Raw genomic sequence first — 26,943 nt, forward strand, 5'->3', positions numbered from 1 at the left:
GATTTCTGTCTTTTATGTCAAATATAGTCCTAGAATTTCATCAATGCACCAGTTACTTTTCCCTATTTCAAAAGATTATGGTTTTTTTTTGCTCCCTGTGTTACATTGATTCAGTGAGAAGAATTGCTTTTTACCCGGACTATGGTAACATTTTCAGAACAGGGCAATCTGTGCTGTCCTGTTTAAGGAATGGTTTCCATGACATGGAAATTTACAAATGCTGCCCTTTCATATTCTATTTTGTTTTTTTTCATATGACATCGAAGAAGTCTGTTCGACCGATAGATTTTATGCTGCCCCTCAGTGCACCATTCTCAATAACTCAGCTGATTTTCCTGCAACTTAGGACAACTTAGACTAACCAGTTAACCTACCAGCACATTTTTGGGAAAGGGAGGAAACAAGAGTGCCCAGGGGAAATCCCACATGGTGACAAGGAGAACATGCAAACATTCACAAAATTAGCACCAGAGGTCAGCATTGAACCTATGCAGTTTTCTGGTTTGTATACAAGAAGGTAGGCTTTCCAGGCAGTCATATGTGCTGATAAGACTTGGCAAAACAAAACAAATTTAAAGGCGTAGAGTTAGAAAACTTCAGTAGCACAAAGCTTCAGGATATGGCATCACCAAATGAATGTCTGTCAACGACAGCTTGTGGAAAAAAAAGTCTGCAGTTTTCCATTAGAGAATTGCTTTGAAACAAGGATCAAATCCAGAGTATTTAATTTTGCCGATGGCCTATTTACAAATAGAAAATTAATTTTATACTGCCATTGATTTGTTTAAAACAATGACATTTGAATTGATATACATTTCTTTGATTAACAGAGAGGACCGGAGAGGATCATATCACGAATATCCTACAGATCGAGCATACTTCGATGCAGTAAGGGGCCCAGCTGCTGTATTTCCGGAAGATCCTCGCAGAGACTATCGGGCAAGAAGTAGAGATTTTTATGCTGAATGGGATCCCTACCAGGGTGATTATTATGATCCTCGCTATTATGAGGATCCACGGGAGTATAGAGACTACAGAGATCCCTATGAACAAGACATAAGGGAGTACAGTTACAGACAGCGAGAAAGGGAAAGAGAGAGAGAACGTTATGAATCTGATCGCGAACGAGATCATGAAAGACGAACTTGCGAACGAAGCCAAAGCCCAACACATTCAAGGAGAGCCCAGAGTTGTAGTGCATCACCAACACAATCTGAAAGGCATCAGAGTGACAGCATGGACTCTGAACGCAGAATTTATAGTCGATCTTCTGATCGTAGTGGTAGTTGCAGCTCATTGTCACCTCCTCGATATGATAAAGTTGATAAGCCTGACAAAATCCGACCAGATCGTTATGATAAAAATGAAAAAGAGAAAGATCGGCTGTTTGAGCCTGAAAGAATTGATAAACGGACTCAACGAAAAGAAAAAGTTGACAAATTGGAAAGAGTGAAAAAGACTGAAAAATCTGAGGTGGAGAAACCAGATAAGAAGGAAAAAACTGAAAAGCTCAAACTACGTAAGGTGAAACCCCCAACTCCAAGTTCCCCATCTTCTGAAACAGACCAGGAAATGGATAGGGATCTAAATCCTGATGGACAAAAGGGTAAAGTAAAACAAGGGAAAGAAAAAGCAGAGAAAGAAGGAGCTTCAAAAAATCGTTTGGATTTAATTCCATGTGTGGTCTTAACTCGTGTAAAGGAAAGAGACACAAAAGTGATTGACCCCTTGGTTTCAGAGAAATTGAGAGGGAAGCCAGAGAATGATGGTGTCAAATCTCCTCCTACGGAACAAAATAAAGTACAGTTAACACGACTTGATCAAACAAAAGCAGAGCTGTCAAAATCGGAGCCTACTAGGCCAAAACTGTTAAAAGAGAAACTGCTTGCCAGCCAAATAGAAATTGTGGATAAGGAAGTGAAAATTAAGCATAAAAAGAACCTCAAACCCGAACAGGGTGCTGAAGCACCAAATGCAATGGATATTGACAAACTGGAGGCGAGGAAGAGGCGTTTTGCGGATCCAGCTTTAAGAACAGACAGGCAGAAGTTAGAGGTTAAACGAAGCAGTCAGGAGGAAGAGGAACTATGTCTAGGCCTAAAAAAACAACCGGAGTTGGCTCCCTGGAGAGAAGTGGGTAAAGAAGGAGACTTGGACCGACGACCGGTGCGGAAAGAGGCACTCAAACGAGAGCACAGAAAAATTAAGCAAGAAAAATTGGTTCCAGCATTTAGCCCCAGAGAAGGGCAAGAGTCTTCCACTGTTTCTGCAGGGATTGGCTTGCGGTCCAGCATAGAGGTACAGTGTAGATTAAGTGAGCCATCTGAAGAATTGGTGGATATTCAAGAAACTGGATTGAAGAAAGTGAGCACACTGAAACCTCTGACTAAGGGAATTCTTCAGCAGCTGCCTCCACATCTTGATGAGATGTCTGGAGAAGGGGAAATTAAAAGAGATAAACGAAAGAGAAAGTATAGTGGCACTGAAGAAACAAATGATCACAAGACCACCCATGAAAAACTGCAGACCACTGACACAGAGGAGAAACCTGGGATTGATATCGATTACACCCAGAGTTATAGGAAACAAATGGAGCAGAACCGCCGGCTTAAGCAGCAACAGGAAATGGAGATGGCAAAATCAGAAAAATTTAACAGCCCCAAAAAAGAGAATGCAGACGAATTTGAGAGAAGAAGTTTGGTCCACGAAGTGGGGAAGCCACCTCAGGATGTTACAGATGACTCTCCTCCAGTTAAGCGGAGAAAAACTGACCAATTTGATTTTGAAATTAGCATGAAACGAGAGAGGAATTACAGGAGTTCTCGGCAGCAAAGTGAGGATTCTGAAAAAACCGTCCTTTCTCCCGGGTTTCGACATATACTGTCTTATCAAGATGAGGATGATAATTCTGACTCTCCACATCAGACATTGTTACTGAAAGAATCTAAAGTTTCTCCCAAACTAGACTCCACCATTCAAATTCCAATTAAAGAAGAACCTTTAAAGTGCAATGCATATGAATCAAATAAGCGAGAACAAGTATTAGATTTGTCTAGAATTAAAATAACATCCCAGAGCTCTGAAGAGGAGACACCTCGTTGGGAAACACGTTTGAAACTTGATGCATGTAGATCTGATGTTAGTTTTCCAAGTAGCATTATAAAACGAGATGGAATTCGCAAGCGTTCAGTGCGTGAGCTAGAACCAGGTGAGGTACCGAGTGATTCTGATGAGGATAATGAACATAAATCTCATTCGCCTAAAGCTTCAACGTCCTTTGAAAGTTCTAGATTTCCTTTGTTTTACCGAAATAGGGAAGATAGGATATCAGACTTAAAGCTATCCAGTTCTCTAGAAAGAAACAAGTTCTACTCCTTTGCTCTTGACAAGACGATTACTCCTGACACTAAGGCTCTACTTGAAAGGGCAAAGTCTCTGTCTTCATCTCGAGAGGAAAATTGGTCATTTCTGGATCGAGATTCTAGATTTGCCAATTTTAGAAAGGATAAAGATAAGGAAAAGGTGGAATCAGCACCAAGGCCAATCCCCTCTTGGTATATGAAAAAGAAAAAAATTAGAACAGATTCTGAAGGTAAATTAGATGAAAAGAAGGAAGACCATAAGGAAGATGAGCAGGAAAGGCAGGAACTATTTGCTTCCCGGTTCCTGCATAGCTCAATTTTTGAGCAGGATTCAAAACGTCTACAGCACCTTGAAAGAAAAGATGATGATTTGGATGTAATTTCTGGTAAATTATTTGGAAGGCAGGGATCCGTGGATGGTTCCAATAACACCCTAGAACTGATGCAAGAACCTGTAGTCTTGTTTCACAGTCGGTTCATTGAATTGACACGTATGCAGCAAAAAGAAAAGGAAAAGGATCAGAAACCAAAGGAACTTGAGCGACGAGAAGTTGAAAAAGAAATTCAGCCTAAAACACCCGAATCTCTTCCTGAATCAGAGGTAAAGAATGCTACGCCACTTTTTAGGACTCATATACCACCTCCGTCATCAGTTGTTCCCCAGGCAGTTCCCCTTGAACAGCAAGATACAGTACAGAATAAAGTAGTGAACGAAGCGTCAGTGGTAGAAAATGTACTTTCCAGCTCAACAGAGAATCGTACAGAGTTTGCTTCCGCAGCTGATGTCCTGAAACCTGTTGTTGTAAGTGTGAGCCCTTGTGAAGTAGAACCTATTGTAAACAAGCAATTAGATGCAAATGTTACTCCAGATCTTGTGACTACTGAGGAGGAAATATCAGCTGGAGAACATTCCTCTTATTTGAATATTAAACCACCAACTCCAGGGGGAGCTGACTTACAAGAAAAGTGCATAAGTCCTGAAACTGAAGCGCAAGAACTTGGTGCAGATTCCTCCAAAACTAACAAAAAAGAGGTGACAGCAGAAGACCATAAAGGAGATAAAAATCCTTCTACCACTGTCCAGTTTGATGTCATCCAACTAGAAGAACATTTGGAGGTACAACCACAGATTTCGGATAATGAGATAGATGCAGAACCTTCTGTAGGTGTAAAAGAGAAAAAGTCTTCTCAAACCAAAAGAACAAAGGCTCCACTTCAAGCAGTTACCGCAGCCATCACAGAAAAACCTGTAACAAGAAAAAGTGAGAGGATAGACCGTGAAAAGCTGAAGAGGTCATCGTCACCCCGTGTTGACACTCAGAAAGTTCAGGAACAGAAATTGGAAATAGAAAGAGCCTCCAAAAACACAGCAAAGTCTCCAAGTTCTGCCCCAGAGTCTGAAACAGTGGAGCCAAGTCTGCCATTAGGTAGAACAAGACGCAGAAATGTGCGATCAGTTTACGCGACAGTTGATGATGGCCCAAATCTAAAGGATTCAGCTGATACATCACGGTCAACCAGGAAAAGAGGTGATAAAGAAACTCAGGAACCATCAAATGTACAAACACCACCACGACGGGGTAGACCCCCAAAATCCCGCCGTAGACCAGGGGAAGAGGTTCCATGTTTTAAAGCTGACCAGGTAAAACAAGAAGTTGAAGAAACAGAAACTAAAGATAGCACTGAAAGCACAAAACCTGTTGAAGGCTGGAAATCACCAAGATCGCAGAAAGCTCTACATTCTTTACCTGCTTCAGCTGCTTTTAGCAGCCACGTAGGGAAAAAAGGGTTTAAAACAGAATCAAGGACATCTGAGATTTGTGTTGACCATAGAGATGAAGTTGCAGAACCCTTAGCTGAGCAAAGTTCAAATGAGAATATAAAAACCTCACTAGAGGAAAGTGAGATGGTAATTGATCAAAAAGCAGACAAAAATGATGTTGCATCAGAAAAATGTCCTTCAGATAAAAACCCTAGTGAAATAATAGATAAAAAAACTTTGGAGAAAAGCTCAAAATCAAAGTGCGGAAGGGGAAGAAATTCTAAGACCAATGAAGACAAAATGAGTTTACGAAATTTGGAAATAAGATTAAATACCGAAGAGTTAAAAGTTAGTAAAAGTGATGTAGAGATGACTGGAACAGTAAAGAAAGACTCCGTGAAAAATGACATTCAGTCACCCAAATTAATTGAAGAAGAAGCAAGTAATCCATTTTCAGAACCACCAAAATCACCAGAAAAAGAAACCCCAAAACTTGAGTGTTCGCCAGAAGCTGTACAACGTGCTAAACAGATAGAACTTGAAAGAGCAGTAGAGAACATTGCAAAATTAACAGAAATCCCAACTGTACATCCTTATAAAGAGACAACAAGTGAACCTGATGTTAGGCCAGAGGAAGAAGTAGAAAAGCCTGCTCATCAGGCAAGTGAAACTGAACTTGCAGCTGCCATTGACTCCATTATTGCAGATGAATCAGCAGAACCTGACAACTTCACGTCTGCTCCGAGATATTCTGCTGAACAAACTGTGGCAGGCATCTCTGAAGATCAGATGGTGCTCCCTACACCCTCAGATGCATTACAGCCTGAAACTGATCAGGCAGTTGTAAATATATTAGAGTCTAATAATGATGTTGGTGCCTCAGGCCGGTTGTTGACAAAAACATCACCCTCAAATCGTTTGGTATCAAAAATCCCAACTTCAGATCGTGGTATTTCGAAAGCCCCACCCTCAGGCCATTCAGTTTCTAAATTTCCCGTATCAACAGAGACTATGTCTTCGGAAGTTCCTTCAGTAGAAAGAACAGTTTCTGAAGTTCCCTCTTCAACAAATAGCATAATTTCTAAAGCTACTACCTCAACAAGTAATGTAGTATCTGAAGCTACTACACCAGTGGATTCCACCGCAGCAGACAGTGTAATTTCTAAAGCTTCAGCCTCATTAGATACCATGATTTCTAAAGTTCCTGTCTCAGAAGAGAGTGTGTTATCTAAAAGCACTATTGCAGTGGAGAGTGTGATATCTAAGGCTCCTGTCTCTGTGGAAAGTGTGATATCTAAGGCTCCTGCCTCAGTGGAAAGTGTGATTTCCAAAGCTCCAACTTCAATTGAGAATGTAGTTTCTGAAACTCCCACTGGAATAGTCAGTCTTGCTTCCCCAGCTGTATCTTCAGACAGTTTAGCTTCTAAAACTTCAGTGGTGGACAGTCAGTCAGCAGTTTCAGTCAGTTCAGTTTCCAGATCTGCTCTGTTAACTACTTTGTCTGAGGTAAAAGATCCTGACATGTGCCTCCAGCAGTCTGAAATTATCTCCCAGAAAACTGAGAACCTTCTGAAACCAGAACCCGTTGAAGTCCCACGAACTCCAAGTCGCAGAGGGCGTTCAAAACCTCGAACGTCGAGACGTAATAGGCGAGGAAGCACTGGCAGAAAAGGGGAACTAGCAGACGACAACAGCTCTGAACCTGAACCAGTGTCTGTTTCTACTGACATAAAGCAAAGCACTGTTACACCAGAAACCATTGTAGAAAAACCTACAAAGAGAGTAGTGGTGGAACCGCTTTGTGTTCCCAAGAGTGGTGTTGATAATATGGCTAGATTAGAAGAGTGTAAACCTGATGAAATGAAAGTTACTGTACCAAGTAAGGAATCAGTAACAGAAGCTATTTCACCTCAGGATCCACAGCATTCTTCATGTAATGAGGATAACAAAAGTCCTCCATATTTTAAATTAAAACAACTCAATGATCATACACCTGAGTCTCAACCTAAGCAAAGCATGTCAAGATTGGCTATTAATGCACTCCCAACCACCACCACTGCAAAGGTTTCAGTAAGTCCGGCACCTGTTTTAGGAACTACGCATGTTAGTTCTGGGGCTATGTCAGACTGGATTTCAAGACATGAAGCATCCCGTTCTTGTTCCACACCACCTCCTGCTGCTCCTCCCCCAGATACCAAAGCTTCAGATCTTGACACAAACTCTAGTACATTGCGGAAAATTCTCATGGAGCCAAAGTATGTATCAGCCACAGGAGTCCCTACAACATTTGTTACCACAGCTATAAATGAACCATTGACTTCAGTTCGGACAGAGGAAGCGTTTCCTTCAGCTGAAATCAACAAACTGGTCTTGGATGAGAAGCCTGCAGTTCCACCATGCACTACTGCAGGGCAACAGTTAGCAGAGGTACCAACCTTTAATGAAAAAGAAAAACATGTTAGTTCGTTGATCTCACCTAAAGTTACTTCAGTAATAAGCAGAATGCCACCAAGTTTAGACCAAGAGGAAATGGCAAAAGTTTCGGTGAACAACCGAGGCCCTGGTAATCTTCCATCTCAATCACCCAGCCTCCCAAATATGTCTCTGACAAAACAGAAATATAGATCAAACTTGACTGAAAACAGCAGATACAAACTTGGAACAATGGCATATATTGCGGATGAGCCAAGGTCAGTGGATAATATCCCATTAAATCAGGGGTCAAGTCCAGGGCTTAGAGTAAATACATCTGAAGGGGTTGTGGTACTGAGCTACTCTGGCCAGAAGACAGAAGGTCCTCAACGAATAAGTGCTCCAATCAGCCAGATTCCACCTGCTAGTGCAGTAGACATAGAGTTTCAGCAATCTGTGTCCAAGTCACAAGCCAAACAGGAGCCAGTTTCGCAGTCACAACCTGTGACAAAAGGGTCACAAACTCCAACAGGCTACAATGTGATTGGCACTCATTCTTCAAGCATACTTGCAGGACATGGCGGTGCGCAGTCATATAATACACCACCTGTGATTTCAAGTGTTAAACAGGAGCATCAGATCCTTGAGAAATCTGAATCTGCCATCCTTTCTCAACCAGCATCGGTGAAGATTGTATACAATCTTCTGCCAAACATTATAACTACTAACAAAAAAGGTGGAGAACCAGTTGTTCCTAAACTTGAACCTGTCAAAGTAACTCAGCAGTCAACACTGAGTCCAGGAATCAGCACTCACCATGCTGCTATACCAAGTAAGGTGCAGTCAGACACTAACCACATCAGTTCTGGTCGTGGCACCCCAACAGAACGTGCTCTATCTCTGCCAGTTTCTATTAAACAGGAACCTCATTCCCCACACACATCTGTTCATTCTCCTTCCTCATTTCCCAAAGTATGCCAGCCTAGTAGTACATCATCTGCTTCTCAGTCAATAAATGCAAACATGGTTCTGAATGCTGGCCTCACAATGGCACAATTTGTTCCCAATGTGCATTTACCAGAACAGTCTGTAATCATGCCTCCTCACAGTGTGACACAGACTCAGGTAGTCTCCTTAGGACACCTTTCTCAGGGTGAAGTAAGAATGAATGCCCCTTCAGTACCAGGTATCCCATATGGAATTAGACCTGAAGCTCATCACCCATCCCCTAGAGCTGTGCTTCAATCTCAGATGGAACTTCGTTCGCAGCGATCAAACACGCCACAGTCAACGGTTATCAGGGACTTGTGCATGCCTCAGATACCCAATCAGCATCAACCTGATGATGATTTAATCCATTATCATGGGATTAGAAGGGGGTCGGGTCCCCTACAGCCTGATGTCCTTGTGATGCAGCCAGAATACAGAATTCATCCTGGAAGTTTACGATTAGACCAATATAATGTCCCCCAGGAGATGCTGCTGCGTGATGTTCGGATGATGTATCCACCTCTAACGGCAGTTGGCGATGTCCATAATGAATCCAGACAAGCCAGGACTCCAGAAGGGTCAGTTAAAACTCCTCCAACTAGTAAAACCCCTCAGCCAGCAAAAGAAGCTCCTAAGACATCTGAAGTGAAAATGGCGAAGTCCCCTCACAGTGAAGCTCGGCTGATCAATGTCCCCCCTGGAATGCCCATGTCGCAGTCTGTAATGGTCTCCCACGGTGTTCAGCTCATGCACCAGGTTCCTAGTTCCTTCCATGACTATCCACGATACCAAGATCTTCGGAACTTCCATCCTTCTCATCTTGGTCATCCACAGTTTGGTGGAATAAACCTGCCATCACGAAGTATGACACCTCAGGTATGTACAGCAATTTTCCTCTCTCAATTATTTCCCTTTTAAAAACTGATTATTGTTTTGAGATTATTCTTATCTATGGTAATTTATTAGTGAAGAAATATAATGTAGCTTGTAAAATATGTTTGTGAAGAACAAGAAGTCTGCACTCATCAATTCTGATGTTCATTGTATTCTATAAACAAATTATGAAGTCAGCTAAACTTTTGAGTTTTACTCTATATGTCAGTTTTTAGAAGTTGCTTAAATTCCACAGTTTAGATTAATTCTTAGGATTTCGGAATCATAAAATCCAGGAGGGTATTTGGCACGTACCAGCTTTTGAATGAGCAATTTAGATTATTTCTGTACTCTTTCTTGAATGCTCTTTTTTTCAATTCTATTTTCCATCCAGTTCCACCATAATTTTGGGCATATTCTAAATCATAATACTTAGCAATATTCAAAAAGAAATCTGACTCATTTGCTCTTACCTTAAATGGACACCTTATGGTTACTTACCCTTCTGCTTATGATGACAATTTTCATTAATTTGCGCTCTTAGCACCCTTTAATGATGTTAAATGCCTTTATTAGATTTTCTCATAATATTCTTTGCTTTAGGGAGTAAAATTTAATTGAGCACTCTAGTTCATGTTGCCATTTAACTGCTTTGCAGTCTGAAAGATTGTGATATTTTTCATTTTCCCCTGAAATGGGCAATTTATAACAGTTTATTGTTAACTTGTTTTTTTTTCTCTGCCTCTAGCATGTAACTCACACCATTATATCAGAAGTATTCTTAGAATATTCTTTGTTTCTTAATCTTGATCTAACCCCTTAGTAATATGATCTGAAAATATTTTGCATGTACTCTGATAACACATGGCTCTACCTGAATGCTGTCTCTTTCACTTGAGTCACCCATTTTTTTTTTGCATTCAGTTTTCAGAATGTGGGCATTGCTGCCAAGGCTGGCATTTATTGCCCATTCCTGCTAGCCCTTGGGAAGTTGGTAGTGAGCCAGGCCTTCAATCTCTGCAGTTCTTCTGGTGAAGATATTCCAGAGTGCATCTGGGGAGAGAAATTTGTGATTAAACCTGGTGACAATGAAGCACCAGTGTTATTTTTTCCAACTCAGTGTGTGTGATTGGGAGGAGAACCTGCAGGTGCTGATGTACCTACATCCAAATTGGCTTTCTCCTTTGTTGTGGCCAGTTTGATATTAGAGTAGCTCAGGCAACTTCGTGGATGGTAAACTCTAAAGTCAATATCTACCAGTGGTATAGAGAGTTAATGTTTAGGAGAGTTGATGGGGTTCCAATCAAGTGAACTGCTTTGTTTTGGATGGTATCAAGTTTCTAGAAAATTGTTGGTATTCCATTCATACAGTCGAGTGGAGAAATTTTTCATGCTCTTAACAATCTGTTTAATGATGTGAAGACTTTGGAATGTCAATAAGTGAGTCACTCACTGCAGGATCCCCAGCTTGTGCCCATTATAACCATGGTGCTTATGTCAGTGGTTCAGTTATGTTTCTGGTCATTGGAATTGCTAGAATGATGATGGGCTCTTTGTGTCAGTATTGCTTGCCATTGTACGTCAGGCTAGATAGTTCTGTCAGTGTTTTTATTTTATGTCCATTGACTTCATTTTTTACAGGGCTCCGTGATCCACATTTAGTCAAATGTCACCTAGGTGTCAAGGAAAGTCACTCTTAGTCACTTCTGGAATTCAACCCTTTGCAGTTTTTTTAAAAAAAGTATGCTACTTCTCCAACACCTTATTTTGGCTGAGTAGATATTTCACCAAAATAATTAAGAAGATTAAAGCCATCACCTTCATCTGTCTTCCCAGCCATTGCCTGTTGCTGAACCAGATTAATAGCGACAGCAATACAAATTGACTCTCAGCTATTTTATTTTCTCCATTGTCAGACCTCCTACTTGCATGTTATTATTATTTTCTCCACTTACTTGCTTCAGATCATGTGCTTCTGAATCCTTCATCTATCACTTTTTTTTTACTTTGGATCAGACTCCTCCAAGAGGAGTCTGACTGGCCTTGAAACATTGGTTCAAAGCTTTACCCAAGTTATACCATTCACTTAACAACCTTATGTACTTTGTCTTACATTGGCTCCTTATCTAGCAACACCTTTATTTAAAATTATTTTGTGTAATCTTCAAATTCCTCCAGAGTCTTGCCATTATCTATTTCTATACACTCATTCAACCCAATCAGCTTCAATACTGTTCTCCAGTTTTAGTGTGTGGCTAGTTTTATCACTTCAGCGGTAGTTGATGAGTCTTTAACTACCTCTACCTTAAGCTTTGGAACTAACTCCCTTCCCAAGTATTTCTGCCTCTATATACTCTTCTTTCCTCCATGTTACATATAAAAATTTACTTAACCTAATTATCTCCTTTTATGGCTTGTTACCAAAGTTTGTTTGATAATGCTGCTGTGAATTAACCTTGGGGTATTTTGCCAAGTTGAAGATATGATACATGTTACTTATAATATCGAGGATCCTTTATATTTAGCTGTTTTCACAAATCATGTTGCTAATTCAAAGATTTGTTTACATATACTCTGACCACTTTACCTATTAAAGTGGCTACTGAGTGGATATTCATGGTCTTCTGCTGCTGTAGCTCCTCCACTTCAGTGTTCAACATGTGCATTCAGAGATACCCTTCTGCACACCACAGTTGTAATGTATGGTTATTTGAGTTACTGTGGCCTTCCTGTCAGCCTTGAACCTGTCTGGCCATTCCTCTGACCTCATTAATTAACAAGGCATTTTCACCCACAGAACTACTGCTCACTGGATGTTTTCTGTTTTGTGCACCATTTTCTGAAATCTTTCGAGACTGTTGTGCAGGAGATCAGCAGTTCCTGAGATATTCAGGCCACCCTGTCTGGCACCAACAATTATTCCAAGGTCAAAGTCACTTAGATCATATTTCTTCCCCATTCTGATGTTTGGTCTAAACAACAACTGAACCTCTTGACCATGTCTGCATGCTTTTATATATTGAGTTGCTGCGACATGATTGGCTGATTGGATGTGTGAATTAATGAGCATGTGTATCTAATAAAGTGACCACTCAGTGTATATCCCTTGGGTCTTTTTCCTTTAGAGAAATGTTTATTTGAATGCACACTTATAATTGAGGCAATTGTCCCATATCGGACCGCAAAGCACTCCAGCATGTGATGAAAACTGCCCAGCGGATTATCGGCACCCAACTGCCCACCATTGAGAACATCTACCATAAATGCTGCCTGGGCAGGGTGAAGAGCATTATCAAGGGTGCATCTCACCCTAACCATGGACTTTTTACTCTCCTCCCATCCGGTAGGCGCTACAGGAGCCTCCGCTCCCGCACCAGCAGGCACAGGAAGAGCTTCTTCCCTGAGGCTGTGACACTGCTGAACCTCACATCACAGCGCTAAACAGTATTACACCTATATTGTACTGTCTCAGTACTTTTACATTTGTGTGCTGTAGCACTTACTTTTTATTCGCAGTTATTTTGTAAATAACACTATTCTTTGCATTTCTGGTTGGATGCTAACTGCATTTCATTGGCTTTGTATCTGTTCTCGGCACAATGACAGTAAAGTTGAATCTAATCTAATCTAAAAGATTACACCCAATTTTTATAAACATATACAAGGCAATAAGACTTTTCACATTCATTGGATATCACAAATCTCTTCAATAATTCTTAACATGAGTATAATTGCTTTTATAATATAAGAACCACAGCAGTCTATTTGGTAAGAAGCTTTCACAATTAGTAACAATGTAATGACCAGATAATGTTTCACCTATGACAGTGGGGAAGGGAATTGACTCAAAGCTTGGGAGAGGTTTTAGTTCCTCTGAGAAAACTACAGAATAGTAGGAATAGGCCATTAAGCCTGACAGGTTATCTTGTTGTTCAATGACTGATTGTCCAATTCAAACTCACTATCTTGCTGAGTCCCTTTATGCACTTTGAGTCCAAAAAATCTATTGATCTCTGCTCTGAATATTAACACACAATCTCATCTGTTGATCGTCAGGTATGATGCATGGCTGAATCTTGATCCGTAAGCAGAACATACAGTATATGTCACACTGGTAGCACAGTTTTTTGAAGGCTTGGCAGACCTTACATAGATTCCTTTGACACCTACTGAAAATCATGATCTATATATAATCTTGCAGGTTGTGTGCCACGTAATCTAAAATATGTGGCTATTCCACACATCAAATTGTCAATCCCACAGGCCTTCTCATTAGTTCTGAGTGTATCTTTATACATCTTTCTCAGACCTTCCTTGAAGCATTGTCCTTGCAATAGTTACTGTTTAGTAAAATTGTTTGAATGCATAAACTTGACATTTTTTGATATGGTCAGCCCAAAATAGTTCTGCTAAACTAAATATTGCTTAAATAAGTGCAATGCATCATTTTTCAAAAATAACAGTATTTGGAATTGTGTTCTTTGTGTAATGTGGAATTTTTGAAGACAGTTGAAATACTTTAAGGTTTGAAATGAGGTGATAATCTGACTTGAAGGTATTCTGTAACAAGGACAATGTCAAGTCGGATTTCTTTTTCTTCTTGAACATGTGCAGCTTCCCCACTTGAAAGAGATTGAATGCATCTACTGGAAGGTTTTTTTAACTAGGTTCCACTCAATGATCAAACAACTTTTCCTTTTTCCTCCTTTTACTTTTCACAAGTGCGGCAGTTTGATAGTTCCATTAGTTCCATCAACCATTAGCCATTAGACATTAGTTTTTAGACATTAGATATTAGTCACTAGACATTAGTCACTAGGTGAAAAGACTGGCTACCTCTCCGGACTTTGTAGACGGATTCGACCTGCACCTCTCCGCTCCCTAATAGACCGTTATGTTTTCAAACCAGGCGACCCTTCCCGAAGGTTCCTGAGCTCTTCTTAAACCTTGCACCATTTCCCAGAAGCGCCTGCGCGCGATGATCCCCGTGACGTGAAGCTAGCGCTAACCCAAAATGCAGTGACAGCAGTGCTGTTTTCCATGAAACAGTCTCTCAAGTTATTTAAAGTTCAGCATCTTACTGCAGATTCCAACGCTGCTCCCGGACTGCCGCTGTGGTGCTGCCAGGTCCTCACGATGCTCCAGGCAGAAGCAGCACTCAGGCAGCGGGTTCCATCCGGTCTATCAGTGGATTCTTGCTATTACTTTTAAATTTTATTTTCTTTTGCCTCTACGTCCCAATACTTTCTAGAAACTCTAGTTTGACTTGACAGACAATATGACATCTATTTAGACATCTACCTTAGTTTTTATATAGAACTGGACTTGAAAATTTGATAATTAAATATAATCAGAGACTGATCAACCAAGCCTTCTATTGTAGAAAATGTTAAAGATTCACATTGTTTCTTAAACGGAGAAAATGAGCAGACTAAGCACCTGAATGCTGTACTGCTCTGCCAGAGGAAAAGACCTCTCTGAATCTATTCTGACGGTTATTTATTCTTGGGATCCCAGTGAGTTTTGAGGCATTTCACTTCATATCTCTTAATTGAACCTCCTTGTCACCTCCAACTCCAAAAAAGAATGACCCTAAGTCCACATTATACTCCAAATGCATTTTTTACTATTGTCATTTATAATTCTGAACCCTGTTTTTCTTTTAGACAATGACAACATTTCTTTTGGCTTTCCAGTCACTTGCTATATATTGGCTTTTTGTTTTCTGTATTCAGAGACATTGGTCCCAAGGATCACCCACATATATTGGTTTCTAATTATGTACTAAAATCATGTTTTTCTGTTATTTCCCAAATTACATTCCACCTTGTTCATTTGCTCAATGCTTGCACTCCTTTGCAGTTTGTTTGCCAGGTTTTCCAACTACCTTTGTACTGTCAGTAGGCTTAGATAGCTAGAGTTGACTGTTTAATTATCTATGTCATTAACGTAGCTTGTAATGGCTCTGAACCCTGTGACACTGCAAGTTTCAAGTCAAGTGATTTTCCTGTACTTCCAGACATAGCAGCTTGGGGATTGCCTTCTTTCGCTGCCGATGGCAATGTAGTAAATTTTGCTTTTTTATATTGGATTGAATTTATTTTTAATGGTTGTCAAATTTGTAGGTTCAGTTTCTATGTCTTTTTTGAGTATGTTCATTGAAAAATTTACCTACTATAGTGCTTTGATTATTTTACTTAGATTGTCAATACTTTTTATTTTTCACCTACATATTTGTCTTTTACAGTTGCAAGGAAACGTTTGTGAAACTTTTGCAATTATCTGGTTTTCTGCATTAATTACTCATAAAATGTGGTATGATCTTCATCTATTTCACAATAATGGACAACCACAATCTGCCTAAACTAATAACACAGAAAAAATTGTACTTTTCATGTCATTATTGAAGACATTGTTTAATCCAGCCTGGAAAAAGCCTGTGAACTCTTGTATTTAGTAACTGGTAGAACCTCCTTTAGCAGCAATTACCTCCACCAAACGTTTTCCTGTAGCTGCTGATTAGACTTGCACAATGGTGAGGAAGAATTTTAGACCATTCCTCCAAACAAAAGTTTCAGTTCTTCAATATTTCTGGGATACCTTTTCATGAACAGCCCTCTCCAGGTCATGCCACAGCATCTCAATTGGGTTAAGGTCTGGACTCTGACTTGGCCACATTTTCTTCTTTTTAAGCCATTCTGTTGTTGATTTACTCTTGTGTTTCAGATTATTGTCTTGTTGCATCATCCAATTTCTATTAAGCTTCAGGCGAAGGACCGCTACCCTGACATTCTCCTGTAAAATGTCTTGATACAATTTTGAATTCATTGTTCCTTCAACGATTGTAAGCTGTCGAGGCCCTGAGGCAGCAAAGCAGCCCCAAACCATGATGCTCCTTCCACCATGCTTCATAATTGGAATGAGATTTCGGTGTTGGTGTACAGTGCCCTTTTCTCTCCAAACATAGCAGTGTGCAGTTCTGCCAGAAAGTTCAATTTTTGTCTCATCTGTCCACAGAACTTTATCCCAGAAACGTTGTGGAACATCCAGGTGGGCTTTTACAAACTTAAGACTTACAGCAATGTGTTTTTTTTGGAGAGCAGTGGTTTCCTTCATGGTGTCCTTCCATGAACACCATTCTTGCTTAGTGCTTTTCTTATAGTAGACACATGAACAGAGACTTCAGCAAGTTTTAGAGATTTCTGCAGGTCTTTTGCTGTTACCTTTGGGTTCTTTTTCACCTCCTTCAGCATTGCATGTTGTGATCTTTGCAGGATGCCCACACCTAGGGAGAGTAGCAACAGTACTGAATTTCCTCCATTTGTTGACAATTTCTCTTAATGTGGACTGATGATGAACACTCAGGTCTTTAGAAATGCTTTTGTAGTCTTTTCCAGCTTCATGCATCTCTACAATTCTTTTTCTAAGGTCCTCTAAAAATTGTTTTTATCAAGGCATGGTGCACATAAACAAAGCTACAAATCTTTCTTGAGAAGCACAGGCTCTGTCAGTAACCTGTTTTTGTGTGTCTTTTTTATAGGGCAGGGCACCTCTACAACCTACACTTCCAATCTCATCTCATTGATTGGTACACTTGATTCCAAATAGCTTTTGTAGAAGGCACTACCCCAGAGGTTCACATAATTTTTTTGAACCTAGACTGTGTTTGTTTAAATGGTGTACTCAGTACGATTAGAAGAGGTACAGTTGTCTGTTGTTAATTGAGGCAGATTGTGTTTGTCTATTATTGTGACTTAGATGAAGATCAGACTACATTTCATGAATAATTAATACAGAAAACCAGGTAATTGCAAAGGGCTCACTAACTTTTTCTTGTATGTGTTTGTCACTGAATTATTTTCCTTGAGGATGCCTCACGGACTTGACTGAACTGAAGTGCACTATCTAGATAATGGATTTCAACTCCAAAGCTTTTGGTGATTAGTTTTATCTGTCTCTCTAACTTCCTGTAACCATCAGAAGAAAATTAGTTTGCTCATTTACCGCATTTTTTTTTATTAAGAGTCTTTGCACTCATGCTCTCCCCATTTTTTCAAAAGGCACTTGTAATTGATTATCGTCATCAGTATTGAGTTTATTGCTCATCTTTCTGATTACTCCCATGTTGCATGCACAGGGCTTTTGTATGTCTGGATATTTGTTATTTTATCTATATTCAGCAGTGACAACAACCAAGGACTTATTGTGACTCCAACAAAGACTAATGTATTAACTTTTGTCCTGGCTTTGAGCTTTCCTATTCCAACTACAGATTGATATGTAAACAGTTATGTTGGAAGATCCACTAAGGAATTTAGTGGCCTTGAGAATTTCAGATCTCTTCTCAATGAGAATTTTTTCTTCAATTCTCTCCACACTACTACCATTCTTCAATTATATCTTTAATTGAAATATTTTCTGTCCTTTCAAAAGCCATCATTTCAGTCCAGGATACTGCAAAATTATATTATCCATTAACGAGGGATTTCTCTGATTTTGGAATTATCTATTAAGGGTATAGTTCTATTTCTACATAATATGTCACATCATTTCTTCATTCCCATGAAAGATTTCTGCTCAACTTTTCTAAAATATTGAGGGATGGTAGCTAATTCTCAATATTAAAAGCAGGCCTGAAAAGGCAATTTCCAGATGACAAGTCACAGCAGATCATTGAGGAGCCAGAATTATTATGCAATTTTGCTGAGGTTGTCTTAATTCATTAATAAAAGCAGTTGATGTGAGAAGAATGAGTGCCAGAATATTTTCAATTTCATGATTGTAAAACTTACCTATTTCTGACAGGGTATTTCAGAAGGAGAACATGTCCATCCTGGACAGAGAAGTAAAACTCCACAAATATCCCAGGATACCAGACTGTCTGGGCAGGTGGAACTGCACTCGCCTCACCTGCAGCATCTACAGAGAGAGCGTGTTCAACCAGAAGCTAATCCAACTTCCTATCCTTCTCCAACTGGAGTGTCTTTGCCAATCAAACATGAACTGTCCTCACCTCACCAAACACTAACCCCAAAGCAGTCATCGTTTATTTCCACACAGTCCTCAACACCAGGGGCAGCCCCGTCACCTGTAATATCCAGGCCAGATCATCAAGCCACTGTAAAGCAGGAACCACAGACGTCATCAGGCTCACAAAGACCTGTGGACATGGTGCAGCTTCTAACTGTAAGCATCAATTTCATCACTATCTTCGATTTATTTACTAACATGACAACTTAAATTTAATAAAAGAATATTTCAAGCTATGTACAAGTGTTAAGACTGAATGTGGAAGTTATTTGCTTGTACGGGTGATATCTTGTGATGACTATTTCTCCAGTATCTATCTCTGTTGTTACTTTACTTGACACCTTTGTCCACTTTGTTTCATACTTCCACCTAACCATTTTTCCATGATTAAAAATGACATGCTTCTAACTCGAATTTAAAGAATAAGCTGCTTTTCAAGAAGGGATTAATACTGCTGAAGTGCAGTAATTTTTCAGGATTGTTAACTGTGATTTACATTTTGAAATGTTTATATCTTTAGAAATACCCGATTGTGTGGCAGGGTCTGCTAGCTCTTAAGAATGACACAGCTGCAGTACAACTACATTTTGTGTCTGGCAACAATGTGCTGGCCCATCGGTCACTTCCAGCGTCAGAGGGTGGGCCTCCGCTCAGAATTGCTCAGCGCATGCGGTTGGAAGCAACACAACTAGAAGGTGTAGCACGCAGAATGACAGTAAGTGACTTTAAAATGCCTCAATAGCCATTTTGTTTTAACATTGTAAGTTTAATATGGTGCTTGCAAAGAAAGAAATCTTGTTTGTTTTAAAATTAATTCACAAATTTTGTTTTCCAGGTGGAAACTGATTACTGCTTACTATTAGCATTACCTTGTGGCCGTGATCAGGAGGATGTAGTGAGTCAGACAGAGTCACTGAAGGCTGGTTTTATCAGCTATCTACAGCTCAAACAAGCTGCTGGAATTATCAATGTTCCAAATCCTGGCTCGAATCAGGTAGTTTGTCAAATTGAAATTCATTTAGAACACAGAACAGGACAGCACAGTACAATTCACAATGTTGTGCTGACATCTTAACCTACTGCAAGATCAATCTAACCCTTCCTTCCCACATAGCACTCCATTTTTCTTTCAACCTTATGCCTATTTAATAGTCATTTAAATGTACGTAACGTATCTGCCTCTACCATCCATTCACTTACCACTCTATTTTGGGAAAAAAAACTTACTTCTGACATCCCCCTATAGTCTCCTCCACTCCCCTAAAATGATGCTGGCTGTCCACTCTATCTATGCCTCTAATCATTGTATACACTTCTATCAAGTGACCTCTCGGCATCTTTTACTCCAAAGACAAAAGCTATAGCTAAGTTCAATCTTTCCTCATGAGACATGCTCTCTAATGCAGCAACATCCTGGTAAACCTCCTCTGCGCCCTCTCTAAAACATCCATATCCTTCCTACGATTAAGCAACCAGAACTCTGGTCTAACCAGAGTTTTATAGAGTTGCAACATTACCTCGTGGCTCTGTGTGTGTGCGTTTTTTTCCTTTGTCATCTGTGGGAATGCTAAACAAGCATGGGGTGTGTTGCTAGCAATGTCATTCATTCAGGAGTGTGACAGAATTTTCTTTGACTTGTATTATTTTGTATTCGTTTCATTGCAATAATGGGAAATACTGTGCTACCCCAGTGAATGTAACTGAACAATATTATAGGAGTTTCCAGTGGGCTGTAAGAAATAGATAATTGCATTTTGCAATGAGATGTTGAAATAATAGCATGTACTTGAGCATGAAGTGGTTGGCAGCAGGAAGGTATAGCATTCTTTCATTCCTTACTTTAGTTTTTCCCACCCTACGTTGAATCTGAATCTGACCATATCTAGGTCAGTTCTGTCATCTCCATGCCTGCTGGATATGCTGTATTTTTTCCCTCTCCCTGATCATGCTGTATTTCTGGTTGGTGAATTAATGAGTAATCTGATCTATTTATAAACAATTAATATTGATGAAAATGTTTTTGAGCTTCTTGACATAATGAAGCTGATTTTTACCACCTCACCATCCCCCCCCCACCAATAAAATTAAATCTTGTTAGTGGTCCTTTTGCACATCAAAATGGTTCACGGGGAATTATGTTACTATTTTAAGTGACCTTTCTTTCTACATGAAATCCACTAATGTTTTGAAAACTACATAAACTGATTTTGTATTTTTTTTCTCTTTACAGCCTGCTTACGTTCTTCAAATATTCCCACCCTGTGAATTCTCTGAAAGTCACCTATCCCGCCTAGCCCCAGATTTGCTTGCCAGCATCTCCAACATCTCCCCCCATTTGATGATTGTCATTGCTTCAGTGTGAGCATTTGGTTTGCTCTCTTTTAATCTTGAACTCCGTTACACTGCCAACTGCCAATCTTCTTCCAAGCAAGGCCCGACTTGGACAATGGGCAGCTACGTGTTTACAATGTTTCCAGTACTGGGCGAACCGGTGGGCTCCAGTGGCAGAGTGGAAACCCCTCTATGTAATCCTGCACTCTCGGCGATTCCTGTTATGTGAATTGGGATTACCATTGCACTATATTAGTGACTTGGTGACTGTATGGCAGTAGATTGTTATGGATCTTATCATGGTAGCATCCTGGACCCCTCTGACGGACTGGAAGGCAGGACCTTAAAATCGCTACCTATTTCAGCAGGGCAGATATGGGATGCTTCTCAACCCCACCGTAAACAGTAATGATCAACCTTTTCCTTTTGTAAATCTTCTTTTGAGGAATCAAATGGACCGTTGCTGAGAGAAGAGGGATGAACAGTTTAAGCTGAAAAGGGAAATAAAGCTGGTGGGAAATGCTGAAACCTTGGAACCATGAATTCAAACTTTGCTGAGATGACAAAAAACATACAATTTTACCTGTGCCAAAATGCATTTTCAGAGAAATCTTATTTTCATATGCGGACTTTGTACTTTCATTCATTCTTAAGTGCGCTTCACTGCTCCCTTAACGCTGCCCTTCAAGATGTGAGAGTATTTTATGCTTGTCAGGACATCTGTTCAATCTCATTAATTTATAAATTCTTTCCAGTCTTTACTTGTTTTTTTTTAATCCTTTTTGTTTTTTTTGGAGCAATCCAACTCAGATTTAAGCCAATGTGGTGAAAAGTGGTCTCCAATACACAGCAAAAACTGGTACTGAATAAATAAACACCCTTTTCCTAACTGGTAGGAAGGGTACACAAGGGGACTGGTACTCCTGAGAAAAGAGAGCTGTGCTGTCAGAGCCAGCCATGTAACTAGCTGTAACTACCTACTGACAGCAAACAGTCTCCTTGTACTTTTTAATGGCGTTTGTACATAGTACTTTTGGAATTCTGTGCTTTGGTCTGATCTGATTAACTTGTGTAAAAAAGAAAGGAAACCCAACCCCCAGACTTGAACCGTGTTACACAGTGCTGTAAATATTTGTAAAACTCGAAAACAATTCTTTCATGGTAATGTTGAAGGCACTTATAATTTTGATACACAGAATAAAAATCTTAGCACATTATAGAAGATATGGTAGTCTTCTCTCTGAACTGAACATACAACTTACCTGCTATCTGGCATCATTCAGTGTTGCTAGATGTCTTTTTTGATGAGTAGATGACCTTTAAGATGTCTCACAGAATTCAACATCAACAATGCCTGTTTCAGGCTGTGCCATCCCATATGATCATGGCAGCTGCACTTTCTGGACCTGTCCTGTGACCATGGAATCCACTAAAAGTGATCTCAAGGAATAGTGTAGTAGTGAATGTGTAATTATTGACAATGAGCTGTTATGTGAATATATAATTATACTGCTGATGATCTGGGAGCAAGTATAGAAAGCAGAATTAATTTGCTCAGTTTAAAAAACAAATCTGTTTATTTTCAGATTTTAAGTCATTTCTTTTTCATCAACAATTGTGAAGACTATTTTGGAATATAGTGCCTTTGACATATGGAGATGGAGTGGAACTAGGATATATTGGAGTTTCCCTGCTGTCTTTATGTCAAGTTAACACTGTCCTAGCTCTTCCCAGAAAAGTGTCACAGTTCCTATGTTTAAAAAATTAAATTATAGTGATAATTGAATTTTAAGTCTGTTCAAACATTAAAATCTGAAATTGGACATGCTTAGAATTTTATATCTTAGTCAAGCATTTGTTTAAATTAGATACAATTTAAATAGTTTCATTCTTAAAACTTGATGGAATTTCATCTATGCTGAAGTTAAGCCATTCATTTTTCTAACTAAATTAACATGCTATTTCTAGTCATATTGATGAGTGGAGTCATTGCATACACTTCAGATATATATTTTCATTCAGACAAAAATATGATATTTATAGTGGTGTTTTTAGGTAGATAATTATCCAAGACTGATACTGTGGATCTGTGCACATTACAGTACAATGACATCAAGTTCTTTTGTACAGGATGTAACCTTGTTTACTGTGCAATTACTAGTTCTAGCCATACATGAGGGATTCTGATTTATAAATTTATATTTATCAATTAATAAGTGTAGATCATGCAGTCCCTACAGTAAGTATAAAACCATTATTTTTCATTATTATTCACTGCTTTTTAAAAGTTTCTTTAAAAAATTTTAGACAGATATAAAAGTAACAAGTAAAACCCAGCTTGAACCTGACAGGGGACTTTAAAAAGAAAACAAAAATTGAAAAAGGTTTTGTTCATAGCCCAGTGGGTTTACTTCTTTGATTAGTCATGGTGTGGGTGATGTGGACATCCCTTGATTTCTCTGACTCAGATGATGACAAAGTCTAACATGTCAGTGTCTAGATCAGGTGTCTTTCCATAATGTCATGTTCTTGTCTCTTATAAAACAGATTATGACATGACTCTGCTCCAGGCATTTTGAAAGGACGAGAATACTTGGAGTTGGCTTTCTCTCTCCTTCCTTGCCACTCAGTCTTTCAGAGTTCTGTGCCTTTTATGACATTGGCATTGAAGTTGCCTAGGAGAATGAGTTTGCCCTCCATAGCTCCTAGAGTTGTGGCATTTGTCTTAAACATAAGGTGCTAGTTCATTTTAGAATGAACAAGAGGGTCATCAGACTTCTACTATTTCATGGTTGCAGTCAATGAAATGCAAAACCTTGAAAATTGTTCTTTTTCTAATCTGACTTATCATGAACGGGGTGTAGCCACTACCTCATATAGCTGCCATTATTAGGATTCATACATTTTGGGCAAGGTTAGTAAAGCGTATGTGCTTTCAGGAGAAGGTTAAATGTTAGAAAATTAATTTTAAAAATAGGTGACTGATGAACTGTCGAAGTGTAAACTATGTGTGGTAACATGAAAAATGAAAGAAAGAGAAGGAGAAACAAGCCAGCTCTGCTATTCAGAATGCTGGACGAACTCAGCAGGCCAGGCTGCCTCTAGCATTTTCTGTGTGTTGCTTGGATTTCCAGCATCTGCAGATTTTCTTGGTATTCGGCTCCATTATTCAATAAAATGAATGATCCTTCATCTCAACTGGGCATCTTCCCACTCAATTTCCAAAGTTTCATTTCAGAAAAGTAATAATTATTCTTGTGATCTAATAGTGTTGTACCGAGAAATACAGATCATTGGTGTGTCTTCAGAAAGCTGATGACAGTTCAGTACTTGGAGGGTTACCCATAATCTGTAGGACAGTAATCCAAAATATTTGTGAAGAAGGCAGAACATTTAGAAAATAAATACCTTGAGAAAAACACAAAAATCAAATGAATATTGAGAGATGCAAATATTGGTAGTTAATTATTTATCCCCCTCTGCTATGCATTTTCTTGAGATGTCATCACTATTTCTGTATTCAAATCTCCTGATTGCCAACTTACAATAATTGCAGTCAGTACCTTTAGATTTGATTTTGAACTTTTAGTGTGATTTTATGAGATTATGAATTGAAGTTAAAACCTCTGCCAGCTAGTCAGAGCAGACCCTGAGGATCAGTCCGGTTACGCCACCCGGTCCAGATGCCCTGTTCGTGTTGATACTGCATAGGGTACATCCCCCTCGTGTGCTCAGTGTCTGCGCTGTGTCCTCAGGTGTCAAGGCCTTCATCACTTGTTCGTTGCTGTCCCTGTCAAACAAAACAAAGAAATGGTTTAGCTCCTCAGCTAGTGTTACGTTATTATAGGGCAGAAGACCCTTCCTTTGTAGTTAGTAATGGAATTGATGTCTTCTCACACACATTGGGAATTGGTGGTATTTACTGAAGTGTGTCTCTGTTGTTTGTTTCTGTATGTGGCGGTTTTACTGACTCTCTTAAGGTTTCACCTGGCTTTGCTGTATGATGCAGCGTCACTAGATCTGTAAGCACCATCCTGAGCCCTGACCAGGTTCTGGACTAAGTTATTCATCCGTGGCTTCTGATTTGGGAATACATGGATGTTTTTATTGCTGGTGATATTACACATTCTTTGATATAGTGCATGGCCATAGTGATGTATAAGTTAATTCCCGAATCATACATCGCTTGGTGTGCAAGCAAGTTCCAGCCTGTGCTGTGGAAGCAGTCCTGAAGCCGTGAGACTGTCACTGACTTGATAATTGTGTGTATGTATATTAGCTATCTTACAGTTGCAGGAAAAAGTTTGTGAACTCTTTGCAATTACCTGGTTTTCTGTCTGTATTATTTATAAAATGTGATCTGATCTTCATCCAAGTCATAATAATAGACAAACACAATCTGCCTAAACTAATAACACACAAACAATTGTACTTCCTGTCATTACTGAGTATTAAACAATCATAGTCTAGGTTCAAAAAATGTGAACTTCTGGGGTAATGCCTTCTACAAAAGTTGCTTGAAGTCGGGTATCTATGTGCACAATACCTCGATCAAACAATTTTCAGCTGGAAAAGGCTACAAAAGCCTTTCTAAAGACCTGAGTGTTCATCAGTCCAGAGTAAGAGAAGTTGTCTCCAAATGGAGGAAACTCAGTACTGTTGCTACTCACCCTAGGAAAAGGCATCCTGCAAAGATCACCCCAAGAGCACAACATTCAATGCTGAAGGAGGTGAAAAACAACCCAAGGGCAATAGCAAAAAACCTGCAGAAATCTTTAGAACTTGCTAAAGCCTCTGTTCACATGTCCACTATAAGAAAAACATTGAACAAGAATGGTGTTCATGAAAGGACACCATGGAGGAAACCACTGCTCTAAAAAAGCATTGCTGCACCCCTCAAGTTTACAAAGACCACTTGGATACTCCACAAAGCTTCTGGGACAATGTTCTGTCCCAGAACAGATGAGACACAAGTTGGACTTCTTGGCAGAAATACACATTGCTATGTTTGGAGGGAAAAGGACACTGCAGACCAACACCAAAACTTCATCCCAACTGTGAAGCATGGTGGAAGGAGCATCATGATTTGGGGCTGCTTTGCTGCCTCAGGCCCTGGACAGCTTGCAATCATTGAGGGACCAAAATTATACCAAGACATTTTTCAGGAGAATGTCAGGGTAGCAGTCCGTCAGCTTAAGCTTAATAGAAGTTGGATGATGGAACCAGACAATGATCCCAAAGAGAAGAGTTAAATCAACAAGAGAATGGTTTAAAAAGAAGAAAATTTGTGTTTGAAATGGCCAAGTCCAGATCTTAACCCAACTGAGATGCTGTGGCATGACCTGAAGAGGGCTGTTCATGCAAGGTATCCCAAAGAGTGGTGCGGACAGCCCAGCTCACCTGTAGATGTGAACTTCCCACTATTCAGGACATCTACAAAGACAGGTGTGTAAAAAGGGCCTGAAGGATCACTGGGGACCCGAGCCACCCCAACCACAAACTGTTCCAGCTGCTAGCCATCCAGGAAACAGTACCACAGCATAAAAGCCAGGACCAACAGGCTCTGGGACAGTTGCTTTCACCAGGCCATCAGACTAATTAATTCGCGCTGACACAACTGTATTTCTGTGTTATATTGACTGTCCTGTTGTACATACTATTTATTATAAATTGCACATTTAGATGGAGATGTAAAGATTTTTACTTCTCATGTATATGAAGGAGATAAGTAATAAAGTCAATTCAATTCAAAATATTGAACTAAAACTGTTCTGTCTCGAGGAATGGTCTAAAATGCCTCCAAGCCAATGTGCAGGACTGATCAACAGTTGCCATAATTCTCTGTAACTTCCACCATCTCCAACGGGATCCCATCACCAAGCACATCCTTCCTTCACCACCCTCCCCTGCTTTCTACAGGGATTGCTCCCTATGCAGTTCCCTTGTCCATTCGTCCCTCCCCACTGAACTCTCTCCTGGCACATGTCGTTGAAAGAAGGCAAGTGCTATGCCTGCCCCTACATCTCCTTCACTACCATTCAGGCCCCAAACAGTTCTTCCAGGTAAGACAACACTTCACCTGTGAGTCTGTTGGGGTCGTCTACTGTGTCCAGTGCTCCCGGTGAGGCCCCCTGTAAATCGCTGAAACCCAACATAGATTGGGAGACCACTTCATTGAGCACC

General features: G+C 39.8%; 1 protein-coding gene across 1 annotated transcript in view; it reads left to right on the forward strand.

Moving 5' to 3' along the window:
* Window positions 1-22,509, forward strand: part of spen (spen family transcriptional repressor) — a 90,055-nt gene extending 67,546 nt beyond the window's left edge. Inside the window, exons 11-15 of the mRNA XM_072245273.1 lie at window positions 835-9,402; window positions 18,205-18,585; window positions 18,950-19,144; window positions 19,265-19,423; window positions 20,660-22,509. Coding sequence (XP_072101374.1) covers window positions 835-9,402; window positions 18,205-18,585; window positions 18,950-19,144; window positions 19,265-19,423; window positions 20,660-20,791 — 9,435 coding nt within the window. The 3' untranslated portion in view covers window positions 20,792-22,509. The remainder of the gene's footprint in view (window positions 1-834; window positions 9,403-18,204; window positions 18,586-18,949; window positions 19,145-19,264; window positions 19,424-20,659) is intronic.
* Window positions 22,510-26,943: the final 4,434 nt, after the last annotated feature.

Source organism: Mobula birostris, chromosome 27 (genome assembly GCF_030028105.1).
Source record: "Mobula birostris isolate sMobBir1 chromosome 27, sMobBir1.hap1, whole genome shotgun sequence".
Taxonomy (NCBI): Eukaryota; Metazoa; Chordata; class Chondrichthyes; order Myliobatiformes; family Myliobatidae; genus Mobula; species Mobula birostris.